Here is a 25,188-nt window from a genome sequence, read left to right on the forward strand (position 1 = left end):
GGATGGAGGCACAAAGGGAGGCCCTCCTGGTGATTACTGAGGTTCAGATTGGCCCTCCTCACTTTCTAAACTGAGGGAGCATAGGTGCAGCTGGGTCTAGGCTTAATCTTAATCTCTGATTCTATGAAACAGAAAGGATCCTGTTAAAGAAGTTCCCTGGAGTCAGTGAATGTGTATCATCAGCTTCCTCAGCATTCCTCAACAGGCAAAGGACTGAGCATCACTGAGCACAACGAACAGCCCAGGTAAACAAAGAGCTCAAAAGGTCCTGTCTTGGGACCACTATTTATAGGGTGATAAGGTGTGTGGCTTTAGTCATCAGTGAAGTTCCACCCTGGCCTCAATTGTGTGTGGGTTCCACCAGTTGCACAACAGTTGTGTTCCACATTGCCAGGAATGACTGATCAGCCCCAAAGAGCTGGTACAATCAGGAGTGCTGTTGTGGTTTAAACCCAATCTGCATAGCTCATGCACTCACTCCCCCCCTCGCTCCCCCAACTCCCAGAGAGTTAGGAAGGAGAATCCAAAGAATGTAGCCCCCAAGGGTTGAGATAAGAACGGTTTAATTGCTAAGGTATAACACAAATCATTACTACCACCACTAATAATAGTAATAATGATAAAGCCAATAACAAGTGCAGAGAATACAACCTGCAGCGGGTGGATGGAAGGATGGAGGGAGGGATGGACTGATGGATGGGTAGATGGATGGACAGACAGACAGATGGTACCCAGCAGGAGCTGAATCCCTGCAGAACATCCCTGTGCCTCTGGGGCTCAGTGCTCACAGCTGCAGGGTGAGGATGGCCCCAGGTTACCTCTGCAGCAAGGTACCAGTGGGCTCTCAGGGGTTCTCCAGGGAGCTCAAGCTCTTTGCAGTGCAGCAGGGTCCACACCAGTGCTCCCACTGCTGTTTGGTGCTGATGGGCTCTTGTTGGGGTCCCCATGTGCTGTTCAGGGGACCCCTGTCCTGAGGCTTTTTCTCTGAGGGTCAGGCTGCTCACAGCAAACCTGGGCACCCAGGACCACAAGAGGGGAACCTCTCTTCACTGTGAGACCAGTGTGATGCTGAGCTCCAGCTCCCATCCTGGGCACTGCCATGTGCCACTGTCCTGCCCCGGCCCCATTTCTGCCTGATTTCACTCCAAATCTTCCATCCTGTGGCCAGAGGAGCCCTGAAGAACTGGATAGAGTGCAAACAAACCAAGTTTTACTAGAACACCAAATCACACCATGGTGGGGGCAGCAACAGGCAGAAGAGGGGAAAAAGGGGGAACCAGAGTGACACTACATGGGGAGGGTGATGGGGAGCATGTCCCTGTAGCTGGTATAGCCAAGTGAAGCATCCACACACTGTGTGCCTGGTGCTGGGGAGGGATGGGGGAACCAGGGTCACTGCCCTCAGGCTTTGCTCCGTCCATCCCGCAGCACCTCAATCCTGGGGACCAGCTCTCCAAAGGTGGGTCTGGTGCTGGGGCTGAAGGCCCAGCAGCTCAGCATCAGTGCGTAGACCTGGGGGGGGACACAAGGGACGGGTCCATCAGGTGGGGTGCGGTGGTGCCCCCCCAAGTCCTGGGCAGGGCTCTCACCTCCCCAGGACAGCCACAGGGTGCCGGGAGGCGCCGGTTGTCTTTGAGGAGCTCCAGCAAGTGGCAGATGATCTGTGCTGTCTTCTCAGTGCCCATCATGCGAAGGAACTCCTATGGGCAGGGGGATACCCATTGGCACAGGGCTTATACCAAAGGCAACAGATCCGGGGTCAGGGTCTCACCTCCGAGGGGCTCCTGGTCTTGTTGCTGTAGGTGAAGAGCTCATAGAGGAGGACCCCAAAGCTCCAGATGTCAGATGCTCGAGAGAAGACATTGTCCGACAGGGACTCGGGTGCGTACCTGACACATGGAGGATGCTGAGCACCGGCTGCTGTGGGACCAGCACCACAGCATCCCTCCAGTGGCACCTCACCAGAAGACAGGGCTCTGGCCGGGCTCCTGCACCACGTAATAGTCCTTGTCTTTCGGCAGCAGCTTGGCCAGCCCAAAGTCCCCAATCTTGACATGGGTCTCACTCTCCACCAGGATGTTCCTGCTGGCCAGGTCCCGGTGCACACAGCGCTGTGCTCCCAGGTACTCCATGCCCTGCCCAGAACGCAGCCGCTCGCAGCAACCCAGGGACCCCATTCTTCATCCCCACCCCACAGGGCAGAGCAGGACCCCTTTGGTCCCCATGGTCCCACCTTGCAGATCTGCCAGGCATAGAGGAGCAGGGTCCTGTGGTCCAGGCGGGGCTGGTTCTTCTGCAGGTAGTCCCGCAGGCAGCCATTGGGCAGGTACTCCATCACCAGCCGCAGCCTGCGGCATCCTGCACCGACATCCATCACACTGCAGCTGGGATGCAGGGGAAGCATCCCTGCCCTCTCCCTGCCCTGTGCTCTCACCCCGGCTGTAGCAGATCCCCCGGTACTGCACAATGAAATCGTGCTGCAGCGAGTGCAGAATCTGGATTTCCCTCTCAAAGTCCCTCAGCTCCTTGGCCGAATCCTGTTGCAGCCTCTTCACAGCCACCAGCTCACCCGTGCTGTCACCCAGGGGGTCATAGCGGCACAGCTCCACGCTCCCGAAGTTACCCTGGTGGGGAAACGGGATGCTGGGGGGTCCCCATCATCTTCCCAGTGTCCTCCCATGTCCCACACAGGGCACAGACTACTCAGCTTCCCAGGGCAAAGAATCCCCCTACGGGCAGAGGATGTTTCATGCCCCACACGCAGGTAAGTGTGGGAGGGTGCAAGTCATGCCCTGGTTTTGGGGCTCACCTTGCCCAGCAGTGAGATGTACTTGAGGTGCCGCTCCTCGAAGCATGTGGGGTCCTGGCACATGGCGAGGGGCTCGCACCCCCAGAAGCTGTCCCGCAGCACCGCATCAGCGGGGGACAGGTCCGAGAGCAGTTCATAGTCTGGGAGAGGAGGGTGTGAGGGCACAGGGGGGTTCAGACTCCATCCCCCCATCCCCATGTCATGGACCCACCGGAGGTGATGAGGCTGTTGAGGTCGCGGATGATGGCGCGGAAGCAGGGCCGGCTCCAGGGCTCATAGTGCATGCACTGAGCAATGAGCGTGGCCAGCTCGGTCCACTTGGGTGCAGGGAGATGGAGGCCACTCACATAGAAATCCAGCTTCTGGGGGGGGCAGATAAGGCTCATTCTGGTTATGGGGTGCCCGGCCCTGTGGGCTCCGCAAACAACCCCTCACTGGGCTGTGCAAAGCCCTCACACTGGCCAGGAACCAGATGCTCTTAAGGTCCTTTCCAACCCAAACCTTTCCATGGCTCTATGGGCACTCAAAGGGTGAGGGATATCAGGCTGGGGCTTGGTTACTGCTGGTCCCTGCAGCACTGGACCCACAACCACCTCAACATACGCTGAGGATGGGAAGAGCCCTGCAAGACCCCAGCTATGGGTGCCATGGGTGCCCATTGCCCCAGTGATGCCCCTTCCCTGGGGTGATCAGAGCCTCCTCTAGCAGAGAAATCCCAGGGTAGGATGGGCAGTGAGTGAGTGAGCAGAGCCCAGACACAGTGGGATGGGGCAGGAGGGTTGGGATGCAGTGGGATGGTGCAGGAGGATCAGGATGCAGTGGGATGGAGCAGGAGGACCAGGATGCAGTGGGATGGTGCAGGAGGGTCAGGATGCAGTGGGATGGTGCAGGAGGGCTGGGATGGAGGGACAGGGCAGCCTCACCTTGTGGGGCTCCAGCAGGCTCACAGGCATGTTCCCACCACTGAAGATCTCCCAGAGGGTCGCCCCGAAGCTCCACTTGTCCGCAGGCAGCGCCAGGCTCTTGGGGTCCCAGAGGCACTCGGGAGCCAGCCAGGGGATGCGCTCCACCAGCACTGCGAGCAGGACCCTGCTCAGCACCCACCGGGGCAGGTTCAGCACCCCCAGCCCCAGCACTTACTGTCCTTGGTCAGGATGGAGACGCTGACTCCAGGGTCACTGAGTTTGATGAAGGGGAGGCTGCCGCTGGCCACGTCCCCCTCCCGCGTCAGCAGAACCTTCTTAGCTGAGACATTGCCGTGTGTGATCTTCTTGTCCTCCTGTGGAGGGGAGAGGGGTCAGGAGCAGCAGTGCAGCCCCAGCCTATGGGGCAGCCCCATGCATGGGGCTGAGCTGGTCCAGCCAGGGTAACACAATGAGGATGTGTGGGAACTCTGGGGACGTGGATGCATATGAGTGTGTAGGACCTATGGGACATGGTTGTATGGATGCTGAAGGATGCAGGTGCACAGGAGCTATGGGACATGGATGTGCTGGAGCTGCAGGACATGGATGCATGGGAGCTTTTGGACACAGATGCATGGGTGCTGTGGGACATGGATGCATGGTGGCTATGGGACACGGATGTGTGGGTGTTGCACGACATGAATGCACGGGAACTGTGGGAAGTGGGTCCATGGGGCTATGGGACATGGATGCATGGGAGACATGGGATGAGGACACAAGACAGCCATGGTATAAGGACATGGGAGAGCCATGGGATAAGGACACAAGAGAGCCATGGTATAAGGACATGGGAGAGCCATGGGATGAGGACATGGAAGAGCCATGGGATGAGAGCACAGGAGAGCCATAGGATAAGGACATGGGAAAGCCATAGGATAAGGACATGGGAAAGCCATAGGATAAGGACATGGGAGAGCTGTGGGAAGCTGGCCCACAGGAGCTGCAGGACACACGGATGCAGCTCACCAGGTAATTGAGGGCATACGCCAGCTGCTTGGCCACCTGCAGCTTCCAGCTCGTCGCCACCTTGCCCTCACCTTGAGTCTTCTTCAGGTAGAGATCCAGTGGTCCATACCTGACGTACTCCTGCACCATGATACCTGGGGGGGGACAGCACAGGCAGGTCCAGCACATCCCTGTCCCATGGCTCCTGCATCACCCCAGCACTCACTGTCCTTCCCGAGGCTGACACCGTGCAACAGGACCAGGTGTTTGTGGGAGAGCTGGCTCATGATGCTGGCGGCCTCCAGGAAGGACTGGATGGGGGAGAGACCAGCTCAGGGGGGGCATGGGGACCCATCCCAGTGCTGGGTGCTGGGGCTGCTGCTGCCTCACCTCAGAGCAGTTCTGGTGGCTGCTGTCCATCACCTTGAGCACCACCGTGATCTGGTGGCACCCGTCCTCCCCCTGCTCCCGTTTGATGCCCTTGTAGATGTGGGTGAATGAGCCCTGCCCCAGGCTCTCGCCCTGCAGGAGTGGGGGACACTGGTGTAATGGGGGTCCCTGCCCCTATGCTCCATCCCACCAGTGCCTCAGGTCCCCCCCCCCTACCCGCACGAGGCTCTGGGGGTCAATCTTGTGGAACATCATCTGGTGCAGGCTGCGGTGGGGGGCACAGGGGGAGCTGGGGGGCCGGGGGCAGCCGCTCCGCACAATCAGCAGGTTCGACTTGTCTATGGGGAGGGGAAGAGCTGTGACACACTGTGACCTCACACAGTCTGCCCTGTGACGTCACAGCCCACTCCATGACGTCACACAGCTCATCTTCTGCCATCACAAAGCCCCGCTCTATGACGTTCTGTGACGTCACGCAGCCTGCCCTGTGATGTCATCCAAACAGGTCTGTGACAACACAGACCGCTCTGTGACACCATCCAACACCCCTCTGTGATGTCATTTGATGACGTCACGCCGCCTGCTCTGTGACACCACAGTGGTGACACACAGCGACGTGTCGTCACACAACCCATGCAGTGACGTCACACACCCCGTGCAGTGACGTCACACCCCATCCCCTCCCGTCACCTCTGGGCTGGGGGGGGCAGCAGGCAGCCAGGCGCATGGGGGCACCCTCCGCCTGCAGCCCACAGCGCCGGTAGGTGCCCAGCAGGTCCCGCAGGCTGCAGAACCTCCGCGGCACCCCCGAGAGCCCCCAGCTCCCGTCCTCGTCCTTGCGGATCAGGCAGCGTTTGTAGTCCCGTCCGGAGCGGGTCTGCGGGGGGAGAGCCTGGCTCAGACACACGGGGACCCCCGGCAGCCCCCCAGGTCCCCACGGTGCGGTGCCGGTGCCGGTGCCGGTCTCACCTCGGTGCACACGGTCAGCAGGAAGCTGTCGAAGTCCTGCGGGCTGCGGCGCAGCAGGAACAGCCCCGGGCGGCTCCCGGCCACCTTCAGCTTGTTCACAGCGAACTCGGAGCTGCGGAAGGACCCCCCCATTGCTCACCCCTCCACCATGGCACTGCAGGGGGCCCAGCACCACCCGGAACTGAGCAGGATGGGGACTGATGTCTCCAACCCAAGTGATTTCTTTCCCCCCCTCCACCACCATGGGTTAGGGTTAACAAAGGAGGGGTCCCGGCACCCACCTGATGGGCCCGTGGCACTGGTTCTCCAGGTCCTCCAGGAGCCGGGGGGGAGCCACCTCTTTGCAGAAGTAGTGGTGGGCATCGGCCGTCAGGCGGTAGTAGCCGTCGATGAGGGCCACACAGGAGAGCGCGTCCCGCAACGAGGGGAACTCCACCTCCTGCAGCAGGGATAGGGGTCAGCCCCACACCACCCCCGGCCCCTGCCCCATGGGGGTCCCCCAGCCCCAGCTCACCAGCACCCGGTTGTCTGTCTTAGTGAGGGTGACAACGCGGTTCTCCACAGCCGCCCCATCCCCGCTCGCCTGCTTGATGCTGATGTCAGCGATGTCGGGGAAGTCACAGAAGTGCTGCCGGCTCTGAGGGACACAACCAGCGCTGACTCCACATTCCCACCCTCATCCCAGCACCCAGCGCACTTCCACCCGCACCTCGGAACCGCTGCAGCTCCAGGAGACGCCGCTTTCCCCGGCCACATGGATGGTGATGTCCTTGGCAGAGCCTGTGGTGCGCACCAGGAAGCTCTCCTCGGCCCAGCGCCGCTGCAGCCGCTCCAGGTCCAGCAGGTACTTGAGCTTCAGGCAGCACCCGTCGGGCTGGCAGCCCCCGAGCTTCCGTAGGGATTTGCTGAAGCGGTGCCGGATGCGCTTGCGGGTGAGGAAGCTGTGCTGTTGGATCTGGCACCGCAGTGGTGCTGGGATGCAGGACTTGTAGCTGCAGGGATGGGGTGGTGAGGCAGTGGTGGGTGCCGGGCTGTCCTAATAGGTGCTGCACTGTCCCCATGGGTGCTGGGCTGTCCCCATGGGTGCTGCGCTGTCCCCATGGGTGCCAGGCTGTCCCCATGGGTGCCAGGCTGTCCCCATGGGTGCCAGGCTGTTGCCATGGGCTCTGGGTTGTCCCCACAGCCCCCAGCTCACCTGACATGGCTGAAGACCTCGCTGGGACTCTGGTGCTTCTCCTTGGCGATGCGCAGCATGTCCAGCACAGCCAGACCCAGGCACTCCTCCTGCTGGGGCAGGCTCAGCGCCATGGCCATGCGGCCCCCGATAAAGTCACTGCGGGACTGGGGAGGGCAAGGAGCTGGAGGGGGTTCCCTGTGCCAGCCCCACGCTCCCTACACCTGATGTACCCCAGGCACATCACATCCTCCACCAGGCTCTGGTTTCCTGCTGCTGCCCAGGAGCTGGCTCTGTCCTGGGGCAGGCACCCCCCCAGAGGACACTGTGACCCCCATTGCAGCAACCTGAGGTGCCCCAGACCCAGTGTGGGATGCTCCAGCTGAGCTGAGTAGGAGGACCCACGTCCCACAGGCATTGTGGTGGCTGCTGGAGAAGGAGCAGCAAGAGGAGGAGGGTGGCTGCTCTGGGCAGTAAAGGGTATTGCTGCACTGAGGTTAACACATATCACACCCCTGAGATGCCACATGGGACCTCATCTGTGGTCCCTGGTGATGGGGACAGGGACGCCAGCCTGAAAGAGCTCACCTGGGCAAAGAGGTAATCAATGACAGGGTAGTCCAGGACTGGGCTGGCCCTGTCGTTCAGCAGCTGGAAACGGTGGGACTGCCCCAGCCCACACCAGCTGGGGAACAGGAACCTGATGGAGGGAGCAGAGGAGGCCTCAGCGCCACGTCTCCATAGTGCACAGCCTCTATCAGCCATCAGAGAGCCCCCAGGGGCTGTACCTGATCCTGTACACCACAACCTGGCTGCAGACCTCATCCACAGTGAAGAGGTGGTTGGGAGGGAACCAGCAGCTCAGGTCCTCAGTGGCCAGGGCGAAGAGCGGGTGGCAAACAGGCAGCACACCTGGGGACAGGAGCGGTGCTGTGACCCCCCTAAGGGTCAGGTACGTCCGGTACCCACAGCATCAGGAACCGATAGGCACAGCTGGTACCCACTGGGGCTGATGCTCACCGCAGGCTTTGGCAGCGTGGACACAGAGCTCCTCTGCCGTGTACTTGCCGAAGGTGAAGGTGAGGACACCGGCAGCGCCAGGGGCCACCCGGTGGTACAGGTACACTTGGAGGGTGCCAGTCTCAGTGGAGGAGAGGCTGCAGGAGCGCTCCCCGATCAGGGGGGTCTCCTCACCCAGTGGGGCCATGGTGGGGGCTGCAAGGACAGGGGGAGCTCAGCTGTGACCCTCACCCCCTTTGCATCCTCCCTGGAATCAAACCCAACCATAGTGCCTGCAGCACCTCCATTGCTTGGGTCAGCCTGTCCTGGGGAGGATGAAGGGGAAACTGAGGCACGCAGCCTGTTCCGCAGGCATGGGGATAACCCACCACCCCCAGCTCCTGTCTTTGTCCCCATGGCCCGAGTCGGTCCCAGGAATGGGCAGGGAGGACTCAGCTTCACCTCTGTGCTCAGCTGAGCTGAATGGACCCCATGAAGGCCCCTGGGCTCGTACGGTACCTGCTCCCGAGTGCTCTGGCCCTGAGGAACAGGTCCGGGTCTGGGCTGTGCTGCTGGATCAGGGCTCCTGGATCGGGGTTCCGGGGTTGAGGTTCCTGGGTCGGGGTCCTGGTCGGGGTTCTGGGGCTGTGTAAGCAGCTGCTTGGAGCCTGTGAGGAAAGGAGAGAGTCAAAACTCCCCTCAGTGACTTCCTTCCTGCCCACAGCCTCCTCACAGGCAGCTTCCTGGCAAGGGAGGGCAGTTTGGGGTGCGGGGCAGAGAGAAGCCACCCTAGGGTGCAAGGACCAGCTGGGGGGTGAAGGGGCAGGGAGTGGGGTACCCCACTTAATGCTGGGCTCCCCACTGGGCACCCCAGTGGACCCAGCTCCTTGCTGGTCCTGCCACAGCATCCAGTGCTGTGGGTACCACGGGGGGGGCAGTGCTCTGCCAGGGCCGCATCCTGTCTCACCCCATTGTGCCGGGTAGTGGGCTGGGTGCTTCCTGCCCCCCACTGCACCCCATTGCTGGGACCCTCCCTGCCCCACTCAGCCCCACTGAGATGGGCTCAGCCCCTTCACCCCGGTAGTGACCCTGTCAGCCCAGCCCCACGGTGCTGCCGGTGCTGTTGTGCCTCTCGGGCCCCCATGGTGCTGGTGCGTGCCTGGTCCCCGTGCTGTGCAGCATCGCACGTACCCACTGACGGATGTGGCCGGGCCCAGCAGCCACCACTCCTTGTTTTCCCCTTTGTGCTGCTCTAACCAGCTCAGCAAGGAGGCAAAGCCAAGGGCAAGGAGGGAAGGGGGGGGGGGGGACACAGGCTGGGGACAAGGCCACCAGCTGGGGTCAAACCCAGGGACTGTGCCTCAGTGCTCAATGATGTCCTATGGTGGCTCTGTCCCCACACTGGGCTCATGCCCGGTCCCAGCCCCAGGCTTATCCCCAGGCCAAAGGGGGGAAATCCTTGTGGGACAAACCTGTCCAGGTGCCGGGCAGGGAACGAGGAAGCCGGTGACACACATCCCATCCACCGGCTCCATCCCTGCGCTCCCCCAGGCTGCGGTACTGGCCGCCGGGGGTTAACCGGGGTGTGCGGGAGGGAAGGGGTTATGGACACTGCCCCCCAACGCTCCAAGGTTCCCTCCCCGACGGCCTGAACCTGCCCCTGGCGCCCGCCCCGCGGCTGCAGGACCCCGAGGCACAACCGGACCCGGCTCCGCCGCCCTGCTCTGCTCCGGGTCAAGGTTTGGTTCGGGTTGGGATGGAGATAACCGGTCTGCGGCGGCTCCCGGCTGGTGCCTCCGTGTCCTTCGGCTGCGGGGAGCAGGGGCCGGTCCCCGGAGCGCTCGGGAGCGGCCGGTCCGGGCGCTGCCGTTCTCCTCTCATGCGGGCTCTGAACTCGGAGGTATCCAGGGCGATCCCTGTGCTGAGCTCGGGAACTGGGGCTCTGCAGCCGAGCATCCCCCCGGCTGCTCAGCACAGACCTGATCCGGGACAGGGACAGGCTGCGGTGAGAGGGGACAGGATGGCAGACGTGCTTTTCACGTTGGTCAATGACTACATGGAGTTTTCTCCCCCTCCAGTTTCACCACCCTCGGATGCATCGGTGCTGCTGTGGCCTGGCCTGGCTGTGCATGCTGTGTCCCTGTGCTGTGTCCCTGTGCCGTGTGTGCTGTGTCCCTGTGCTGTGTGTCCCGTGTCCCTGTGCTGTGTCCCTGTGCTGTGTGTCCGTGTCCCTGTGCTGTGTCCCTGTGCCGTGTGTCCCGTGTCCCTGTGCTGTGTGTCCCGTGTCCCTGTGCCGTGTGTGCTGTGTCCCTGTGCTGTGTGTCCCTGTGCTGTGTGTCCGTGTCCCTGTGCTGTGTGTCCCGTGTCCCTGTGCTGTGTCCCTGTGCTGTGTCCCTGTGCTGTGTGTCCGTGTCCCTGTGCTGTGGGTCTCTCCCCCTGCAGCCACCACGCTGGAGCCGGCTGGGAGCCTGGAGCTGGGGGTGCTGGAGCATCTCACCTTCGGCCTGTGGGACTATGGGGTGTTTGCACTGATGCTGCTGGTGTCCACCGGGATCGGGCTGTTCCACGGCCTCGCCAGGGGCGGCCAGAAGACATCCGAGGATTTCTTCATGGGAGGCCGGCGCATGTCAGCGCTGCCCGTGGGGCTGTCGCTCTCCGCCAGCTTCATGTCAGCCATCCAGGTGCTGGGGGTGCCAGCCGAGGCTCATCGCTACGGAGCCAAGTTCCTTTGGATGTGTGTGGGGCAGCTCCTCAACACGCTGCTCACCGCAAAGCTCTTCCTCCCTGTCTTCTACCGCCTGGGGCTCACCAGCACCTATGAGGTGGGCATGGGCAAGGTGGAGGGCACAGGGATGTCCCCAGCCCCCGGATGGACCCACTCCTGTCCCTTCTGTCCCCAGTACCTGGAGCGGAGGTTCAGCAGGAGTGTGCGGCTGTGCGGGACCCTGCAGTACGTGATGGCCACGGTGCGTGTCCCATGGGTGGGATGGTGACAGTGGGGCACGGCAGGCGATGGGGGCTCGGATCCCATGTGCTGGTGCTGCCCCGAGCCCCCCAGGAAGCCTCCGAATCCCGAGCTTGTGTTTTCTGTGGCTCGAAGCAAACGGAGCCCAGCAGGAGCTGTGTTTGGAGTGAAAACCTCAGTGTTTTCCCAGCATTGTCATGCTCCATCCCCATGGTGCCGGTGGGATGTGGCACTGACCCCCCTCTTCCCACAGATGCTGTACACAGGGATCGTCATCTATGCCCCGGCCCTGATCCTTAACCAAGGTGTGATCCCCTTCGTGCCCCCATTCCTGCACTGGGGACATCTCAGCCCTGTCTTTGCACCCTGGGGCTCTGCTCAGCACCTTCTCCTCTCCTCCAGTGACCGGCCTGGACATCTGGGCATCCCTGCTCTCCACCGGAGTCATCTGCACCTTCTACACCACCATAGTGAGGGAGGGAGCGGAGGGTCCTGGGGAAGCCTCAGTTCCCTGGTGCTCACTATGGCTCTGTCCTGTGCAGGGTGGGATGAAGGCTGTCATCTGGACAGACGTCTTCCAGGTGTTTGTGATGCTGTCCGGCTTCCTCGCCATCATCATCCGGGGTGTGCTGCTGGTGGGGGGACCCACCATGGTGCTGGCTATTGCTGCCAATGGCTCCAGGGTGAACCTGGCCGAGTGAGTCCCTCTCAGCCCATGGGGTGCCGGGGTGTGTGTGGGGGCCAGTGCCAGCCCCAGCTCACCCCAAATCCTGGTGCCCAGCTTCAATCCGGACCCACGGAGCCGGTACACAGTGTGGACCTTCCTGGTGGGAGGCACACTGGTCTGGCTCTCCATGTACGGCGTCAATCAGGCCCAGGTCCAGCGCTACGTGGCCTGCAGGACCGAGAGGGAGGCCAAGATGTGAGTCCATGGGGATGCAGGGATGGGCTAAATCCTGCTCTGCATGGGATAGTGCATGGGGACAAGGGGCTGCTCTGGATGGGGTTGATGGCTGCAATGGCTGCATCCGGTCTGTCCCCTCAGGGAGCACTGTGCCTCAATCTGTGTATGGCCCCTGCAGCCCTGCATGGACCCTGCATGAACCTTATACCCTTGTGTGGACCTGCAAACCCTGCATAGACCTTTCATAGACCCTGCACCCTGCATTGCCCTTGTGTGACTCCATGGCCCATGCACCCCTGGATGGACCCCACAGGATGCAGGTTTCCTCTCAGTGAGGTTTCTCCCTCGCAGGGCACTGCTGGTCAATCAAGTGGGGCTCTTCTGCATCGTCTCGAGCGCAGTGGCCTGTGGCCTTGTGATGTTTGCCCTCTACAAGGACTGCGATCCCCTCCTCGCTGGCTACATCTCAGCCCCCGACCAGGTACCAGCTCTGCCCTCTCGAGCCGCACATGGAGGGCAGCGAGGTGGAAGGGTGAAAGGGACAGACTCAGGGACGGGGTGGAAGGGACTGCCCCTCAATGCAGCCTCTCTCCATGCAGTATATGCCATACCTGGTGCTTGACATCTTCAAGACATCCCCGGGGGTGCCAGGGCTGTTCCTGGCCTGTGCCTACAGTGGGACTCTGAGGTGAGGGCACCCCCCTCCCCAAGGGGACCCCAAAGCTGCCTGTGGTTGCTGGGGCTGAGCACTGCGCACACCACAGCACAGCCTCCACCAGCATCAATGCCATGGCTGCCGTCACCGTCGAGGACCTCATCAAGCCCAGGCTGCCCACACTGGCACCGCAGCGGCTGACCCTGATCTCCAAGGGGCTGTGTGAGTGGTGCCAAGCTGTGCCACCCCTGTCCTGTGCTGCACCGCACTGCTTTGTGCCATGCCATGGGGTACATCCGGGTGCCATGGTTACCTCATCCCGTGCCGTGCCATGTTGTGCTGCCCTGAGCTGTGTCGTGTCATTCTGCACTGTGTCATGCCGTGCCATGCTACCCCTGTCCTGTACTGCACCGCACTGGTTTGTGCCATGCCATGGTGCCACACCATGGTGCCATGCTGTGCAATGCCATGCTGTGCCATTCCATGGTCCCATGCTATTCAATGCCATGCCATTCCATACCATGTTACACAGTGTAATGCCATGCCATGTCATGCCATGCTGTGGATGGCAGTGGTGCTGAGCCACCCCCTCTCCCCACAGCACTCATCTACGGCACCTCGTGCATCACGGTGGCTGCTTTGGCCTCACTGCTGGGGGGGGGGGGTGCTGCAGGTGAGTCCCACAGAGCAGAACCACATCCAGCCAAGACCCCCCGTGCTCTGGCCATGCACCACCGGCTGCCCGAGAGCCTTCCTCCTCCTTGTCCTCCCCATCAGCATCTTCCTTCTCCTTTTCTTCATCTTCCTCTTCCTCCTTCTTCTCACCCTCCTCATTCTCCTTCTCCTCTTCCTCCTTTTCCTCTTTCTCTTTCTTCTCCTCTTCCTCTTTCTCCTTCTCCTCCTCTTCTTCCTCCTCTTCCTCTTCCTGCTTTTCCTCCTCTTTGTCCTCCTTGTGTGTGATGTCACTGGTTTGCTCCCTGTGACATCACACGACTCTGTCATCACACTCCTCTCCTCCTCCTCCTCCTCTTCCTTTTCCTCTTCTTCTTTCTCCTTCTCTACTTCATCATCATCCTCCTCCTCCTCCTCCTCCCCCTCACCACCCTCCAACTGGGGCAGTGGGGCCTTGCTCTCACCCCATTCCAGGGCTCCTTCACTGTCATGGGGGTGATCAGTGGCCCGTTGCTGGGTGCCTTCATCCTGGGCATGTTCCTGCCCATGTGCTCCACAGCCGTGAGTCTTGGGGGGGGGGGGATGGTGTTGGGTGGGGTTTCCTGAGGGTCCCCCTGCTCCCCCCCCAGGCCATGCAGACCCCACTGCTCTGTGCAGGGTGTGCTGGGGGGCCTGGCCATGGGCATGGCCCTCTCCTTGTGGGTGGCGGTGGGGGGCACCCTGTACCCCCCCAGCGCTGCGACCATGGGGGTGCTGCCGGCCTCCGGAGCCCTCTGCCCCCGCTACAACCACAGCACCGGCACCAACCACACTGCGCTGCTGGGACCGCTGCTGCCCCCCGAGGAACCCACGGAGCCCCCACGGTGAGGGGGGGGCTCGGGGGAGGCTTCCTGTGATGTCACCTTGTGCCCCTTGTGACATCACCACGTGTTTCCTCCTCCCTGTGACGTCACAACACTTTACATGCTGTGACGTCACACTGCTCTCCTTGTGACGTCACACTCCTGTCACTGTGCCCTGTGATGTCACATAGCTGCCTCTGCTGTCCCCTCGCAGCTCAGCCATCATGAGGGACTTCTATGCCATCTCCTACCTGTACTACGGGGCGCTGGGGACCCTCACCACAGTGGTGGTTGGGGTCCTGCTCAGCTCCGTGCCAGGTGAGGCTGGGTGCCAGGCAGGGACATCACCCAGCATCATGGGGGGGTCAGTGTGTCCTCCCCCCCCCAGCCCCTCTCTATGGCACCTCCTTTCCGGCAGGGCCAAGCAAGCGGCTGCCCCCGGGCGTGCTGTGGTGGGACATCATGAAGCCAACGTCCTCAGTGGCCCACATGGGCGACAAGAGCTCCGGGGAAGAGATCCTGGGCAAGCCCAAAGCCCCACAGGTGGTACTGGAGGGGGATGGCAGCACCCCCTGGTGCCCTCCCGAGCCCAGCACCGCCACGGACCTCCTGCTGCAGGAGACCCACGTGTAGGGTGTGGGGTAGGGGGGTCACCGGGATGGGATGACACAGGATGGAGGGTCCAATAAAGGAAGAGCTGTTTCAGGAGCCTCTCCTTGGGGGGCTGCAGGAAACCGGGGGGCCTCTATGGGGATGTAGGGGCAATGTGAGCAATGGGGGGCAACAGGAGGTAATGGGGGACAATGGAAGCAACGGTGCTGGTGTGGGACAATGGGGGAATGGAGGCAGTGGGGAGCAATGGGAGCAGTGGGGGGGCGGGTCCTTCTCTGCTAAGCCACGCCCCACGCTGATAACGATTGGCTAAGCCCCGCCCCACGCTGATAACGATTGGCCAAGCCCCGCCAAGCCCCGCCCTTCGTGCGGCAGCCCGCCCCTCAAGAGCCGCTCGGAGGGCGGCGCCATCTTTGTGCCGGGCAGGGCCGGCGGCGGTCGCTGCATGGGCTCTGTTCCCGTTCTCACGCCGCGCTGTGGGCGCTGCCGCTCGGTCTGTGCCAACCGGGCCCCGACACCCCCGGGCCCCGACACCCCCGGGACCCGACACCCCCGGGCCCCGACACCCCCGGGCCTCGCCCCCTGCCGTTGTCTAGAACGAGCGACGCCCTCAGCAAAGATGGCGGCTGCGGTGGGATGTGCCCCCCCACACTCTCCCCAATGAGCCGCCGGCGCCGCTCCTCCCGCCCCTCCCCTGCCGTGGGAGCGACAGCGCACGGCGGTGACGTCACACACGCGCGACGGCCGGGGCGGTGAGGCCTGGGTAGGAGGGGTCCTGGGCGGTGGGTCCTGGGCCTCGGGGACGGTGGGTGCTGCGGGCGGGGGGGGGGGGGGAGCGGGCAGGGCCGGTGGGTGCTGAGGGCAGGACCGGTGGGTGCCGAGGGCAGGGCCGGTGGGTGCTGAGGGCAGGGCAGGTGGGTGCCGAGGGCAGGGCCGGTGGGTGCCGAGGGCAGAGCCGGTGGGTGCTGCCGGCAGGGCCGGTGGGTGCTGAGGGCAGGACCGGTGGGTGCTGAGGGCAGAGCCGGTGGGTGCTGCGGGCAGGGCCCTTCAGGAGGGGCCAGAGCAGGAGTGTGTGTGAGAAGGGATTTGATCCAGGCCGGGCTCTTGAGAGCTCGAGGCCAGAGCTGCCGGCTGTACCTGAGCCCTCCTCTGCAGGCTCTTGGTTAGCAGGTCGGTTCCTGCCGTTGGAAGTGAAGGTTTAAGACCCAGAGCACAGTGTCTGTATGGGCAGCATCCTGGAAAGGGCCTTTCATGGGCTCTGGTTGATTGTGAGGCTGCTGCTGGACTCTTCCTCCCTGGGTGACCCAGGAACAGGTCCTTGGGGCTGTGTGTGTGCAGTCAGAGGGGTGTGACACAGTGTGTGCTCTCTGTCATGGTGCAGCACCATAAACGGGCAGGAGGGGCTGAGGCTGTGGCATGGAGGGAGCAGGATTCTTCCTGGGTGAGCTGGGAGATTGCAAGGCAATAAGGGGGTCTTCCTGGTGACCTCCAGCAGTTCCTGCTTCCCAGGGTGACAATGAACCTGAGATCTATAGGGCACGGATCTGAAGCCTTTGCTCTCCTCTGCAGATCACCTTGAGTGATGCCCAAGAAGTTCCAAGGAGAAAACACCAAGTCGGCTGCTGCCCGCGCGAGGAAGGCTGAGGCAAAGGCAGCAGCCGATGCCAAACGGCAGCAGGAGCTGGAAGATGCCTACTGGAAGGATGAAGACAAACACGTGATGAGGAAGGAACAGAGGAAGGTGAATGGCTGGGCAGGGAGAAGGGGAGCTCCAGGCTTGCTTAGGAGGGGTTGCTTCTCCTCTGCTGGCCCCACATATTGGCCTCAGCTTAGTTTTGGGTGGAAGAGCTGGAACTAGTGACTCCTCTGGGAGCTAAAACAAGCCAAGTGTGGGAGTAAGTGTGAGCTCTGCTGTGTAATCCCAAAATATGGTGGATTTTAGAGTTTCCCAAGGGAGGCAGGAAAAGCTTTATTGTTGGTATGACTTAAAACTGAACTCAGGGAGAGATCAGGAGCTCTGCTTGGGGCTTGATCCTTGACCAGGCAGAGTTCTTTAGCTTGGTTTCCTTTTCCTTTCTTAACTGGTCTTTGACTGTTATAGAGGGAAGAAGAAATCAGCAGGGTTAAAGGTTCCAAAGCTTTTTGTTCTCCTCCCTCCCTTGGTGTTACATCAGGACACATCTTACTTAAAGGGTTCTCTCCAGCTTGCTCCCCCTCTTAGCCTCTGTGTTCAATAACAGAACACTTCCATGTGCTTTCCTGGCTTCTTTGGGGTTTATTGTTGTCCTGCATCAGTGTTAGATAAACCTACCTTCTGGCTGGGTGGAAAGAACGGTTGTGATGACTTTGCTGCCTCTTATGAAGTGATTCCCCTTATGCAGAGAGGGCTTCTACTGATTGTATCAATGGGGTTTTGGGGTTACTGGGTTTGTGCTGCTCTGAACTGTGGTGGTGTTGGTACAAACACACTGGCTGGGCAGCAGTGACCTGTGACCCTGTGAGTTCACCCCTGATGTGTGTCTTGGCATTCAGAGTCCTGTGTGCTGTTCCCCATCCCAATCCTGGAATGCTGCCTAATTACTTCCTGGAACGAAGACTTCTTAGTGCTCTCCTTAAGACTTGGCCAACAGTGACTGGGCTTCCAAAGCAGCCTCCAGCAGTGTACAGGCTGGAGAGGGGCCCTTTGTCAGGATCTGGGATTCCTAACTGGAAAACCAGGCTCCATCCTGCTCCAGACTGGGCTTTAGAGAAGCTGGTGAGGCAGTTTGCACTCAGGACATCATCCATCCCTCTCCCTGCATTAGCAGAGCCATGGTCTCTTATGTCCAAATTTCACCTGAGCACTCATTTAGTGTGTTGGCTTCCCACAAATCCCTCACAGCAGTGGAATTCTCTGCTTGGATACAGGAAGTTCTCCTGCCAGAAAGGCTCCATCTCTATTGCACGTGCACAGGAGCTCTTCCTGCTTAAGCTGGGTCTTTGTGTGGCTGAGCAAGTAGCCAACACATGAATGATGTGTCTTCCTGAACTGCTTCTCCAGTGCCATCCAGCTGGAATATCTCCATGGAGAATGGAAGAAGCTGCCTGTGCCCATCCTACATGGATGGGATGTGGATTGCAAATGACTTTTCCATCCCCATCCTAGAGAGGGTAGCAACTAAACTGCTCACAGGAGTCAGGCTTCCCTAGAGGAGTAAGTGCTTTGCAGGTGGTGCTGGCCGTGTGCTGCAGCAGGGGCTCAGCTCCCACCCCTGGGGAAGGGATGGTGCTGTGTGGAGGAGGATGCTCCCAGCAGCCCTTCCCACTCTTCCAGCTCTTCCCCCACTCTCCTGGCGATGGCAGTAACACTGCACCCCAGGATTCCTGCTCTGCCAAAGGGACGGAGGGGCTGGAAGCCTTTGGGATTGCTGAGGCCAAACCCTGGATTTGGGGTCTCTTGAAACACCATCACCCCCCTGCTCTGAGCAGGCTCCAGAGCTGAGCCCTGCTGCCAGGGGACGATGCTCATTTGCTGGCTCTGTGATGCATAAAGGAACATCTGAGCTCTGCAAGATGTGTGATTCCTCCTCTAGCACCTTCCCTGCAGAGCTCCAGCTGGAAAGCACAGGATCTGCATCTTCCTTGCTGGAATTTAACCTGGGTAACTGCTTCTCTTTCAGCACTTGGGTGTTTTCATCCTTCCTGGCCCTTCCCACTCCTCCTGTGAAGGGTCAGATCCTCCAGCTCAGCACCCTGCTCCTCAGCAGCCTGATCCCAGCAGGGTTTTCTCTGTGCAGAGAGATGCCTAAAGTGTGTCTGGTGGTGGAACAGCCACAGGTTCGTGCGTGTGTGTCCTGGGGAAGCTGCTTGGAAGGATGACAAATCATTACATCTGCTGGAGCAGTCAGACCTCTCTGTGACCTTGGGGACACATGGGAAGATCTCACTGGCTGGGATGCAGCCAGATTCCCAATCTGCTTCCCAAACTCAGTGAGAATGGTGAAAGGAGGATGTGTGGGAGATACAGGAGCAAGAAGACCTTGTGTGTGCAGGATCTGGGGAATGATTCCAGTTAAGTATAGGCTAAGTAGTGCTGGAAGGGTGCAGATGGTGCAGGAGGGAGCAGTGACTCCCTTGGCGTGTGTTTTCTGCCCTCCTCATTCCCTGTAGCAGTACTCGGAGGCTGTGTGGCTGCAGCTCTCAGTGATGGCGCAGGCGGGTGAGTGCTGACTTTCTCTTCCCCCTCCTCTCTGATTCAGTGTGGAATTACTCAGCTGTGAGCAGCAGCTCTTGTTCCCATCAAATGCAAAACAGGGCAAGTGACTGTTCTCCCCTCTTTGGAGGACGACTGTGTGGTACCAGCTACCCAATTCTGAACTCTGATGGCTCAAATGAGTAACTTGGGAAGACAGCTGATGACACCAGGAAGAGCTCACACCCCAGAGCTCACTTCCTCAGGCTTCAGTATCCCTTGGGTGCTTGCTGTGGGCAGTGGAAGGAGTGTGTTTGATCTCATCTCAAAGCTCTGGAGTGCCTCAGAGAGCCTGGTGAGCGCTTGGCCATGCTCCAGGTTGGTTAAGCCCCACTCACTTTGTGACTGAATCATCTCTGTGCGTTGCTTTTCCCTCCTGCCCTGTAAGGAGCAGAGTGCTTTCCAGCCTTCCTCAGGCTCTCACACTGATGAGCAGTGCTCCTGCTTCAGTTGACCACTTGCTCTCAAAGCCATGTGTGTGAGACATGGTTTGCTTTCTGCCTAGCTAAAGCTCTTCTGAGTTGCCCTGTCAGTTCTCTGCAAGGCTGGAAACTCCTATTTCAACACATAAATCCTGGGGAACAGAAGTGTCCAGCTAAAGGAGTCTTCCCCTTTGCTACTGTAAGTGCAGCAATGTTGAGGCAGAAGATCATTCATATCCTTTCAGGTTTTCTTATGGATATGTTCCACTTGGACAAATCCAAACCTCTCTTTCATCAGCACTTTGAAGCTGATGCATAAAGCATTAGTTTGGATTGGCCCAACCTGAGAAGTCTCTTCAAAGCTGACAGCTTCAGGCCCCTGGGGCTTTGGGCTTGGGGAGCAGGAGGCTCAGAGCTGCTGCTTTGAAGCCCTGCAGATGGTGCAGAGCAGACCTGGATGTGAGAGGCCACAAGGGAAGCCTGAGTGTGTAGATTTTACGGGTCTTGTGACACCTGAGGCTTGGTGCCAACTTATTTACTGCCTGCAAATAGCAACTAGGGTGTAAATGCCAGAGAGCAGAGAATAGCTCAGCCTGGAGGAGAGGAGTCATCAGAGGTCCCCCACAGGCAGGAGGAAGCCTCTATCCCCTGCATGTGCCTCTTTCCCCTTGGCCAAGTGGTTCTGTCCTCTTTGGGAATGGCAGCAGAGCATTACCCTGCTCTGTCAGAGGTGTCTCAGCAGGAGCTGGATGATGCTGAGCTGGCTGCAGTGGAGGACAGGTCCCTTTGTGTAATAAATGGATCAAAGAATCTTTTCTAACTATAAATAACAGTCCTATTCTAAACTAGCTTGATCCCTTCCTTTAGGACCTTAGTACTCATGTATCCACTCCTTATGTGGCTCCTGAATTATTCAAGGCCACAACCACACCTGCAGCCTTGCTGTGCTCACCCTGCCAGCAGCTTCTCTGTGTTACATTGCTCATCACCCCTGAGCTTTAGAGTTGGGACACTTGCACCAGTCCGTGCTCCAGGCACGGTACCAGTACCAGCAGTACACAGTGCTGCTTCTCTTGCATGTGCTTTACATTGAATTAAATGGCTTATTCCACCTGACTGCTGGACCCTCAGTGAGTTCTGGGTGTCTCCTTCTGTTCTGCCACATTAAACTGTCCAGTTTGAGGAGCTTTTCTGCATTCATCCTCAAAAGAGCTGGAAATCCCATCCGGAGCCGGAGCTGTGCTGAGTGAGGTGGCAGAGCATCCTGGTGGCTCTTGCTCAGGCATATCCCTGTGTATCCATTATAAAGGCAGCCTTCCCCTTCGTATGACACCCTGCCTATTGCAGGAGTGGCAAAAACCCTTCCTGATCTGGAAGCCTGAGGACACTTGTTTACTCAGCCTTTGCTAGAAGAGGGAGAGGCCCCACAAGAGAGCATTGGGCAGGGAAAGCTGGAGCTGGTGGCTTAAAGAAGTGAGTTTGCACTTGGAAATAACACCCCAGTGCTGTGGCTCAAGGCACTGAGCACTAAATGACCAAGACTTCGAAGACTGCCACTTGCAGTAAAGGCTCCATCCCTCCACAGGCTGTTTTCCCATCCTGGCCCAGCTGCTCCCATCCTTGCTGGGTGAGCTTTTCCTTCCCTTCCCTTTGAAAGGCCTGGTCCTTGATGCAAACAGCAGCAGCCTGAGGGGGTGATTTAATTCAGCAATTGTAGGCTTTGATTCTGTTTTTTATGAGGTTTGCTTTAAACTCTTGAGCTGTGGAGCAGCTTAGGGGGTTCTTTTGTTTCATAGAGTCTCAAAGCCCAGCCTTGCTCATGTGTCTCAAGTGGGCCCTACCCCAGCATGCATAATTCTGCTCCTGTTCCTTGGACAGGGATGGTAGCGGGTTGTGTTACTGCTGGGCTGGGTTTGCTGCCTTTGAATAAACCCATTCCATTAATGCTCCATCAGTTCCTTGAGCCATCCCAGTGAATAATGGATGAGAGCCAGAATTAAGTGTCCATGTAACTAACGGAGGTAGGAAATGCTCTGAAGCCTGTGACACTGCACTTGTTTTCCTTTCTGCAGGGGAGAGAAGGAAGAAAACTCGAAGCCAAAGTGCTGAAAGCCCTTAAGGGCTTGTTGCATAGTCTTGTCAGCCTCTTCCCTGGGCCTTGGAGGGCCAAGTGGCTCTTAACCTCCTTGAGGAGCACTTGAAAATCCCCACAGGAGCTGCACTGCTTGTTGAATTTGGTCTCCCTGCTTGCCCTGAGCCAGACCTGAGGGTGAATTCAGCCTCTTGACTGGCTTTTCTCAAACAACTGCTGAACTTTCAACCTCTGACCACCTCTTAAAGTGCAGAACTTAATGTGATTATCATCAGGGTTGTGTTTCACAGTCCTGCCATCCCAAGGAGCCCGTGTGTGGGTGCAGACAGGGCAGGGAATGGTTATTTCAAAGGGCCAATCTATCACTGTCTCACTGGGGGGAACCAGCCAACGTCCCCTGTGACAGGAGGAGGTCAGTGCTGCATTAGCTACAGAAGTGAGGTGCCTGTTCCTGTTCTAGCAGGGTACCCTTCTCCTGCAAGGGCTGGTTGGATCCCTCTGGAGGTGTAAGGGTGGAGGTGAGCTGGTCCTTTCTCCCTTCAGGAGGAGAGGGAGAAGCGGCGCCTGGAGCAGCTGGAGCGCAAGAAGGAGCTGCAGCGCCTGCTGGAGGAGGAGGACTCAAAGCTGAAGGGGAAGTCACCCAAGCAGGTTACTCCAGGCAAAGTCACCAGGGCCCAGATCGAAGAGACAATCAGGAAAGACCAGCAGCAGAAGGAGAATGCAGAGACAGGTTTGGTGTCACCATAGAAAGGCCCTGAAGGCCACGGGGGCTGGGAGTGGGAAGGGGACTCTTCCTTCTGCACTCACTCTTGCTGATGGACAAGGTGTTTGGAAAGCAAGAGCTGCCTGTAGCTGTTGTGTGCTGCATGCTTTGCTGGGTCTAACGTTCAGATGGGGGGAGGAAGAAACCTCCTGTCACCTTGAGGTGGAGGAACAGAGCTGTAGAGGGCTGAGACTGAGCTCTGCCTGGGTTTCCTCAGGGTGCTTTGGAAAACCTTCTGAGGGTGTTGCACAGGCTGGATTTGACATTCACAGCTCTTCTTTTCCCCCCTTCCCTGTGCAGTGGAGAAGGAGAAGACTCACTTGGAGGTGCCCTTGGAAGAGAACGTCAACAGAAGGGTACTGGAGGAAGGATCAGTGGAGGCCAGAACAATTGAAGATGCCATTGCTGTCCTCAGGTATGTGGCTGTATCGCAGCAGTGCTCTCCTTCGAAGGTGTTGCTTCCCTTTGGAGAAATCCTTGCACATCCTCCACCAGAACTGTCTCCTCTTTGTGCTCTGCTTGTCAGTTCCTATCTCAACAGCAAGAACAGGAGCTGTCCCTTGGCCTGTTGTTCTTTGGAGAGTGTTTGAAGTGGTGGGAGGAGTATCACAGGGCTTCCTGCTTTATCACCCGAGTTACTCTGTAGGCACTTGGTTGTGCTGACAGGGGTTTAGTGGTGCTGCTGGAGGTGGCTCTGACATGTGGCTCCCTCTGAATTCCCTCCTGGCAGCGTTGCCAATGACCTGGATCGGCACCCGGAGCGCCGGATGAAAGCTGCCTTCACCGCCTTCGAAGAGCTCAACCTGCCGCGCCTGAAGCAGGAGAACCCCAACATGCGCCTGTCCCAGCTCAAGCAGCTCCTCAAGAAGGAGTGGATGAAGTCTCCAGAAAACCCCATGAACCAGCGGCACAAGGCTTACAACAGCCAAAAGTAGAACTAGAGCTGAGCAATCACCCACACCACCCCCCGGACAGTGGGCTGAAGCCCCCAGGGTTCTCCTCCCTGACAGGAGACACGAGGAGCCTCCTCTCCTTCTGTTTCCCTTTCCCTACCCCCAGTTTCTGTCTGTTCTTGGATTTAAGATAAGCACGAGGCCACAGCTCAGGACCCTGGCATGGTCCTGTCCCCCTGGGCGTGCTGGTGCAGCACAACCAGGACACACCACTACCACCTTCCTGTCCCCCAAGCCACATGTCTTACAAGAAAACCAAGCTACTAACTCACTTGTAGCCATTCAGTGCTCCCAGGGTGCAGTCTCAGTGCTGCTGCCTGCCAAGGTGGGGACCCCCCAGGAACCACTTCCAGGCTGGATCTCACCCAGACTGCATCACCCCAACTCTGCCATGGCTGCGCTGCATCCTCATCCTCTGCAGGGTGAGTATTTCTTGCAAGCACCATGAGGAACGGACCTGCCCGCTGTTGCTTGTGTCATCTTGGGTGCTGGGATGTCCCCACATTGACTCCAGACTGGGACTGCTGTTGGCATTGCCTGCTGCCAGCCACCTCTGGGTCTCGACTGGAGTTAGATGGGGAGGAGGAACCACAATGGGAGCAGAAGCTCTGTCAGCAAAGAGTTACAGGGGAAGAGAGAAAATAACCTTCCATCTTCAAGGAGGAAGAGGATAAATCCCCAGCACAGTGCAATCCCTGCAGGACACTGGTGTCACACTCCTCTGTCACCTCCCTGGTGGCCTTGCCCACACGTTGCTGGTGGGACAGGAGCTCCTGGAGGGGCTGTGACCCTGCACAACCAATGAGCTGCCTCCAGGAGGGAAGCTGCTGCTTCCCCTGACTGCTCCCAGGCTCAGGCAGGAGCCTGTGGAAGGATACTGGGAATGTTGGCTCAGCCATTGCTGCGCCAAGGGCATGAACCTGCCTGTGACAGTACTCCATGGGTGAGCCCCTCTCCATGACCAAGCACTGGGATTTCCTCTCTTCCCTTCTCACATCTCTTCTGGTCTCCTTTGGGAATGAAACTCCTTCCTATGACCTAAACCCATGCCTGTTGCTGTTGGTGCAGATCAGCAGGGAATGCCAACCCCAGGGCTGGCCCAGCATCCCACTGGCATTCCTTCCCATGGTGTGGCACCACGAGGGCTCATCCCGGGCAGTGAGTGGCCCCTATTCCTGCACAGGATTGATCCTCAGGGATCCTTGGAGGCAGCAGCAGCATTTGCACTGTGGTGCGTTGAGGAGCAGCAGCGGCTGTGTGGGGGCTCTCTTGCCCCCTGCTGAGGTGGCAGCTGGGCCAGGGTCTGTGTTTCCCCCCCGCCCCTGTTCTGTGAGGAGTTTGTTGTGTTTGAACCCCATTAAAAACAATAAACCCCAACCCTCTGAACGTGATGAAGAAGGGTGGGGAAAGGGGGGATTCTTCCTCTGAATGGTGGCTGAAGATCCTTCTGGAGTCAATTCCTGCCTGGATTAGGGATTTGGGGTGGGAAAACCCCTTTATGCCCCTGCCCCAGCAGGGTGTGTGTGTGTGTGTGACTCAGCTGTAGTAGTGAAGGTGAATCCCCCCCAGCCCCTCATAGTGACCCAAGGACTCACGAGTGTTTCTCCTGACCCCCCCTCCAGGCTGCAGTGTTCCCCCTCATGGGGTGGGGGGGATCCGGGGGTCCCCCCTCCCTGCCCTCGCCTGCTCCCCCCCATGGTGCAGAGGCCTTCAGCTCCTGCGCAGCTCTGGCTTTGTGCAGCAGAGCCCACCCTCCTCCCCCTCCTCCTCCCTGACACTGCGGCAGTGCTGTGCTGCTCCCCCGGGGGGGCTGCGGCACAGAGGGG

The 25,188-nt window shown here is 59.3% G+C and overlaps 3 protein-coding genes across 6 annotated transcripts; 2 read left to right on the forward strand and 1 right to left on the reverse strand.

Moving 5' to 3' along the window:
* Positions 1–601: 601 nt before the first annotated feature.
* JAK3 (Janus kinase 3) lies at positions 602–8,916 on the reverse strand. Its single transcript, XM_034070657.1, has 24 exons — positions 8,771–8,916; positions 8,273–8,467; positions 8,041–8,164; positions 7,841–7,952; positions 7,274–7,419; positions 6,788–7,070; positions 6,593–6,715; positions 6,360–6,517; positions 6,079–6,190; positions 5,800–5,986; positions 5,326–5,447; positions 5,110–5,241; positions 4,946–5,030; positions 4,741–4,874; positions 3,950–4,088; positions 3,733–3,884; positions 3,021–3,171; positions 2,810–2,949; positions 2,435–2,624; positions 2,234–2,358; positions 1,963–2,135; positions 1,772–1,889; positions 1,590–1,700; positions 602–1,512 (listed from the first exon to the last, which is right to left on the reverse strand). Exons 2-24 carry the CDS (start codon positions 8,457–8,459, stop codon positions 1,402–1,404), a joined length of 3,315 nt encoding a protein of 1,104 aa, XP_033926548.1. The 5' UTR covers positions 8,460–8,467; positions 8,771–8,916; the 3' UTR covers positions 602–1,401.
* A 1,091-nt stretch (positions 8,917–10,007) lies between these two features.
* Positions 10,008–14,992, forward strand: LOC101872865 (sodium/iodide cotransporter). Its single transcript, XM_034070906.1, has 15 exons — positions 10,008–10,151; positions 10,330–11,073; positions 11,152–11,217; positions 11,470–11,521; positions 11,619–11,686; positions 11,759–11,913; positions 11,998–12,138; positions 12,472–12,601; positions 12,720–12,808; positions 12,885–12,997; positions 13,377–13,439; positions 13,914–14,008; positions 14,105–14,310; positions 14,504–14,607; positions 14,708–14,992. The coding sequence occupies exons 1-15, from the start codon at positions 10,008–10,010 to the stop codon at positions 14,920–14,922; spliced, it is 2,385 nt and encodes a 794-aa protein (XP_033926797.1). The 3' UTR covers positions 14,923–14,992.
* A 508-nt stretch (positions 14,993–15,500) lies between these two features.
* On the forward strand, positions 15,501–24,739 carry CCDC124 (coiled-coil domain containing 124). 4 transcript variants are annotated; one of them, XM_034070937.1, is made up of 5 exons: positions 15,501–15,706; positions 16,471–16,642; positions 22,190–22,376; positions 22,710–22,824; positions 23,140–24,739. In XM_034070937.1, the coding sequence occupies exons 2-5, from the start codon at positions 16,484–16,486 to the stop codon at positions 23,342–23,344; spliced, it is 666 nt and encodes a 221-aa protein (XP_033926828.1). In that variant the 5' UTR covers positions 15,501–15,706; positions 16,471–16,483; the 3' UTR covers positions 23,345–24,739. The 4 variants fall into 4 exon arrangements, with proteins under 4 accessions (XP_033926828.1, XP_033926829.1, XP_033926827.1 ...); XM_034070938.1 differs by having other exon boundaries at positions 15,501–15,653; XM_034070936.1 differs by having other exon boundaries at positions 15,502–15,664.
* Positions 24,740–25,188: the final 449 nt, after the last annotated feature.

Source organism: Melopsittacus undulatus, chromosome 19, assembly GCF_012275295.1.
Source record: "Melopsittacus undulatus isolate bMelUnd1 chromosome 19, bMelUnd1.mat.Z, whole genome shotgun sequence".
In the NCBI taxonomy this organism is placed as follows: Eukaryota; Metazoa; Chordata; class Aves; order Psittaciformes; family Psittaculidae; genus Melopsittacus; species Melopsittacus undulatus.

Coding starts and splice junctions, on each gene's coding strand:
- JAK3 (XM_034070657.1), bottom strand. CDS start 8,459: ATGGCCCCACTGGGTGAGGAGACCCCCCTGATCGGGGAGCGCTCCTGC. Junction 6,716..6,787: donor GGAGCTGCAGCGGTTCCGAG/GTGCGGGTGGAA, acceptor TGTGTCCCTCAG/AGCCGGCAGCACTTCTGTGA. Junction 5,242..5,325: donor ACCCCCAGAGCCTCGTGCGG/GTAGGGGGGGGG, acceptor CCACTCCTGCAG/GGCGAGAGCCTGGGGCAGGG.
- LOC101872865 (XM_034070906.1), top strand. CDS start 10,008: ATGGAGATAACCGGTCTGCGGCGGCTCCCGGCTGGTGCCTCCGTGTCC. Junction 12,602..12,719: donor ACATCTCAGCCCCCGACCAG/GTACCAGCTCTG, acceptor CTCTCCATGCAG/TATATGCCATACCTGGTGCT. Junction 13,440..13,913: donor CTCACTGCTGGGGGGGGGGG/GTGCTGCAGGTG, acceptor TTGCTCTCACCC/CATTCCAGGGCTCCTTCACT.
- CCDC124 (XM_034070937.1), top strand. CDS start 16,484: ATGCCCAAGAAGTTCCAAGGAGAAAACACCAAGTCGGCTGCTGCCCGC. Junction 16,643..22,189: donor TGAGGAAGGAACAGAGGAAG/GTGAATGGCTGG, acceptor TTCTCCCTTCAG/GAGGAGAGGGAGAAGCGGCG. Junction 22,825..23,139: donor GATGCCATTGCTGTCCTCAG/GTATGTGGCTGT, acceptor CCCTCCTGGCAG/CGTTGCCAATGACCTGGATC.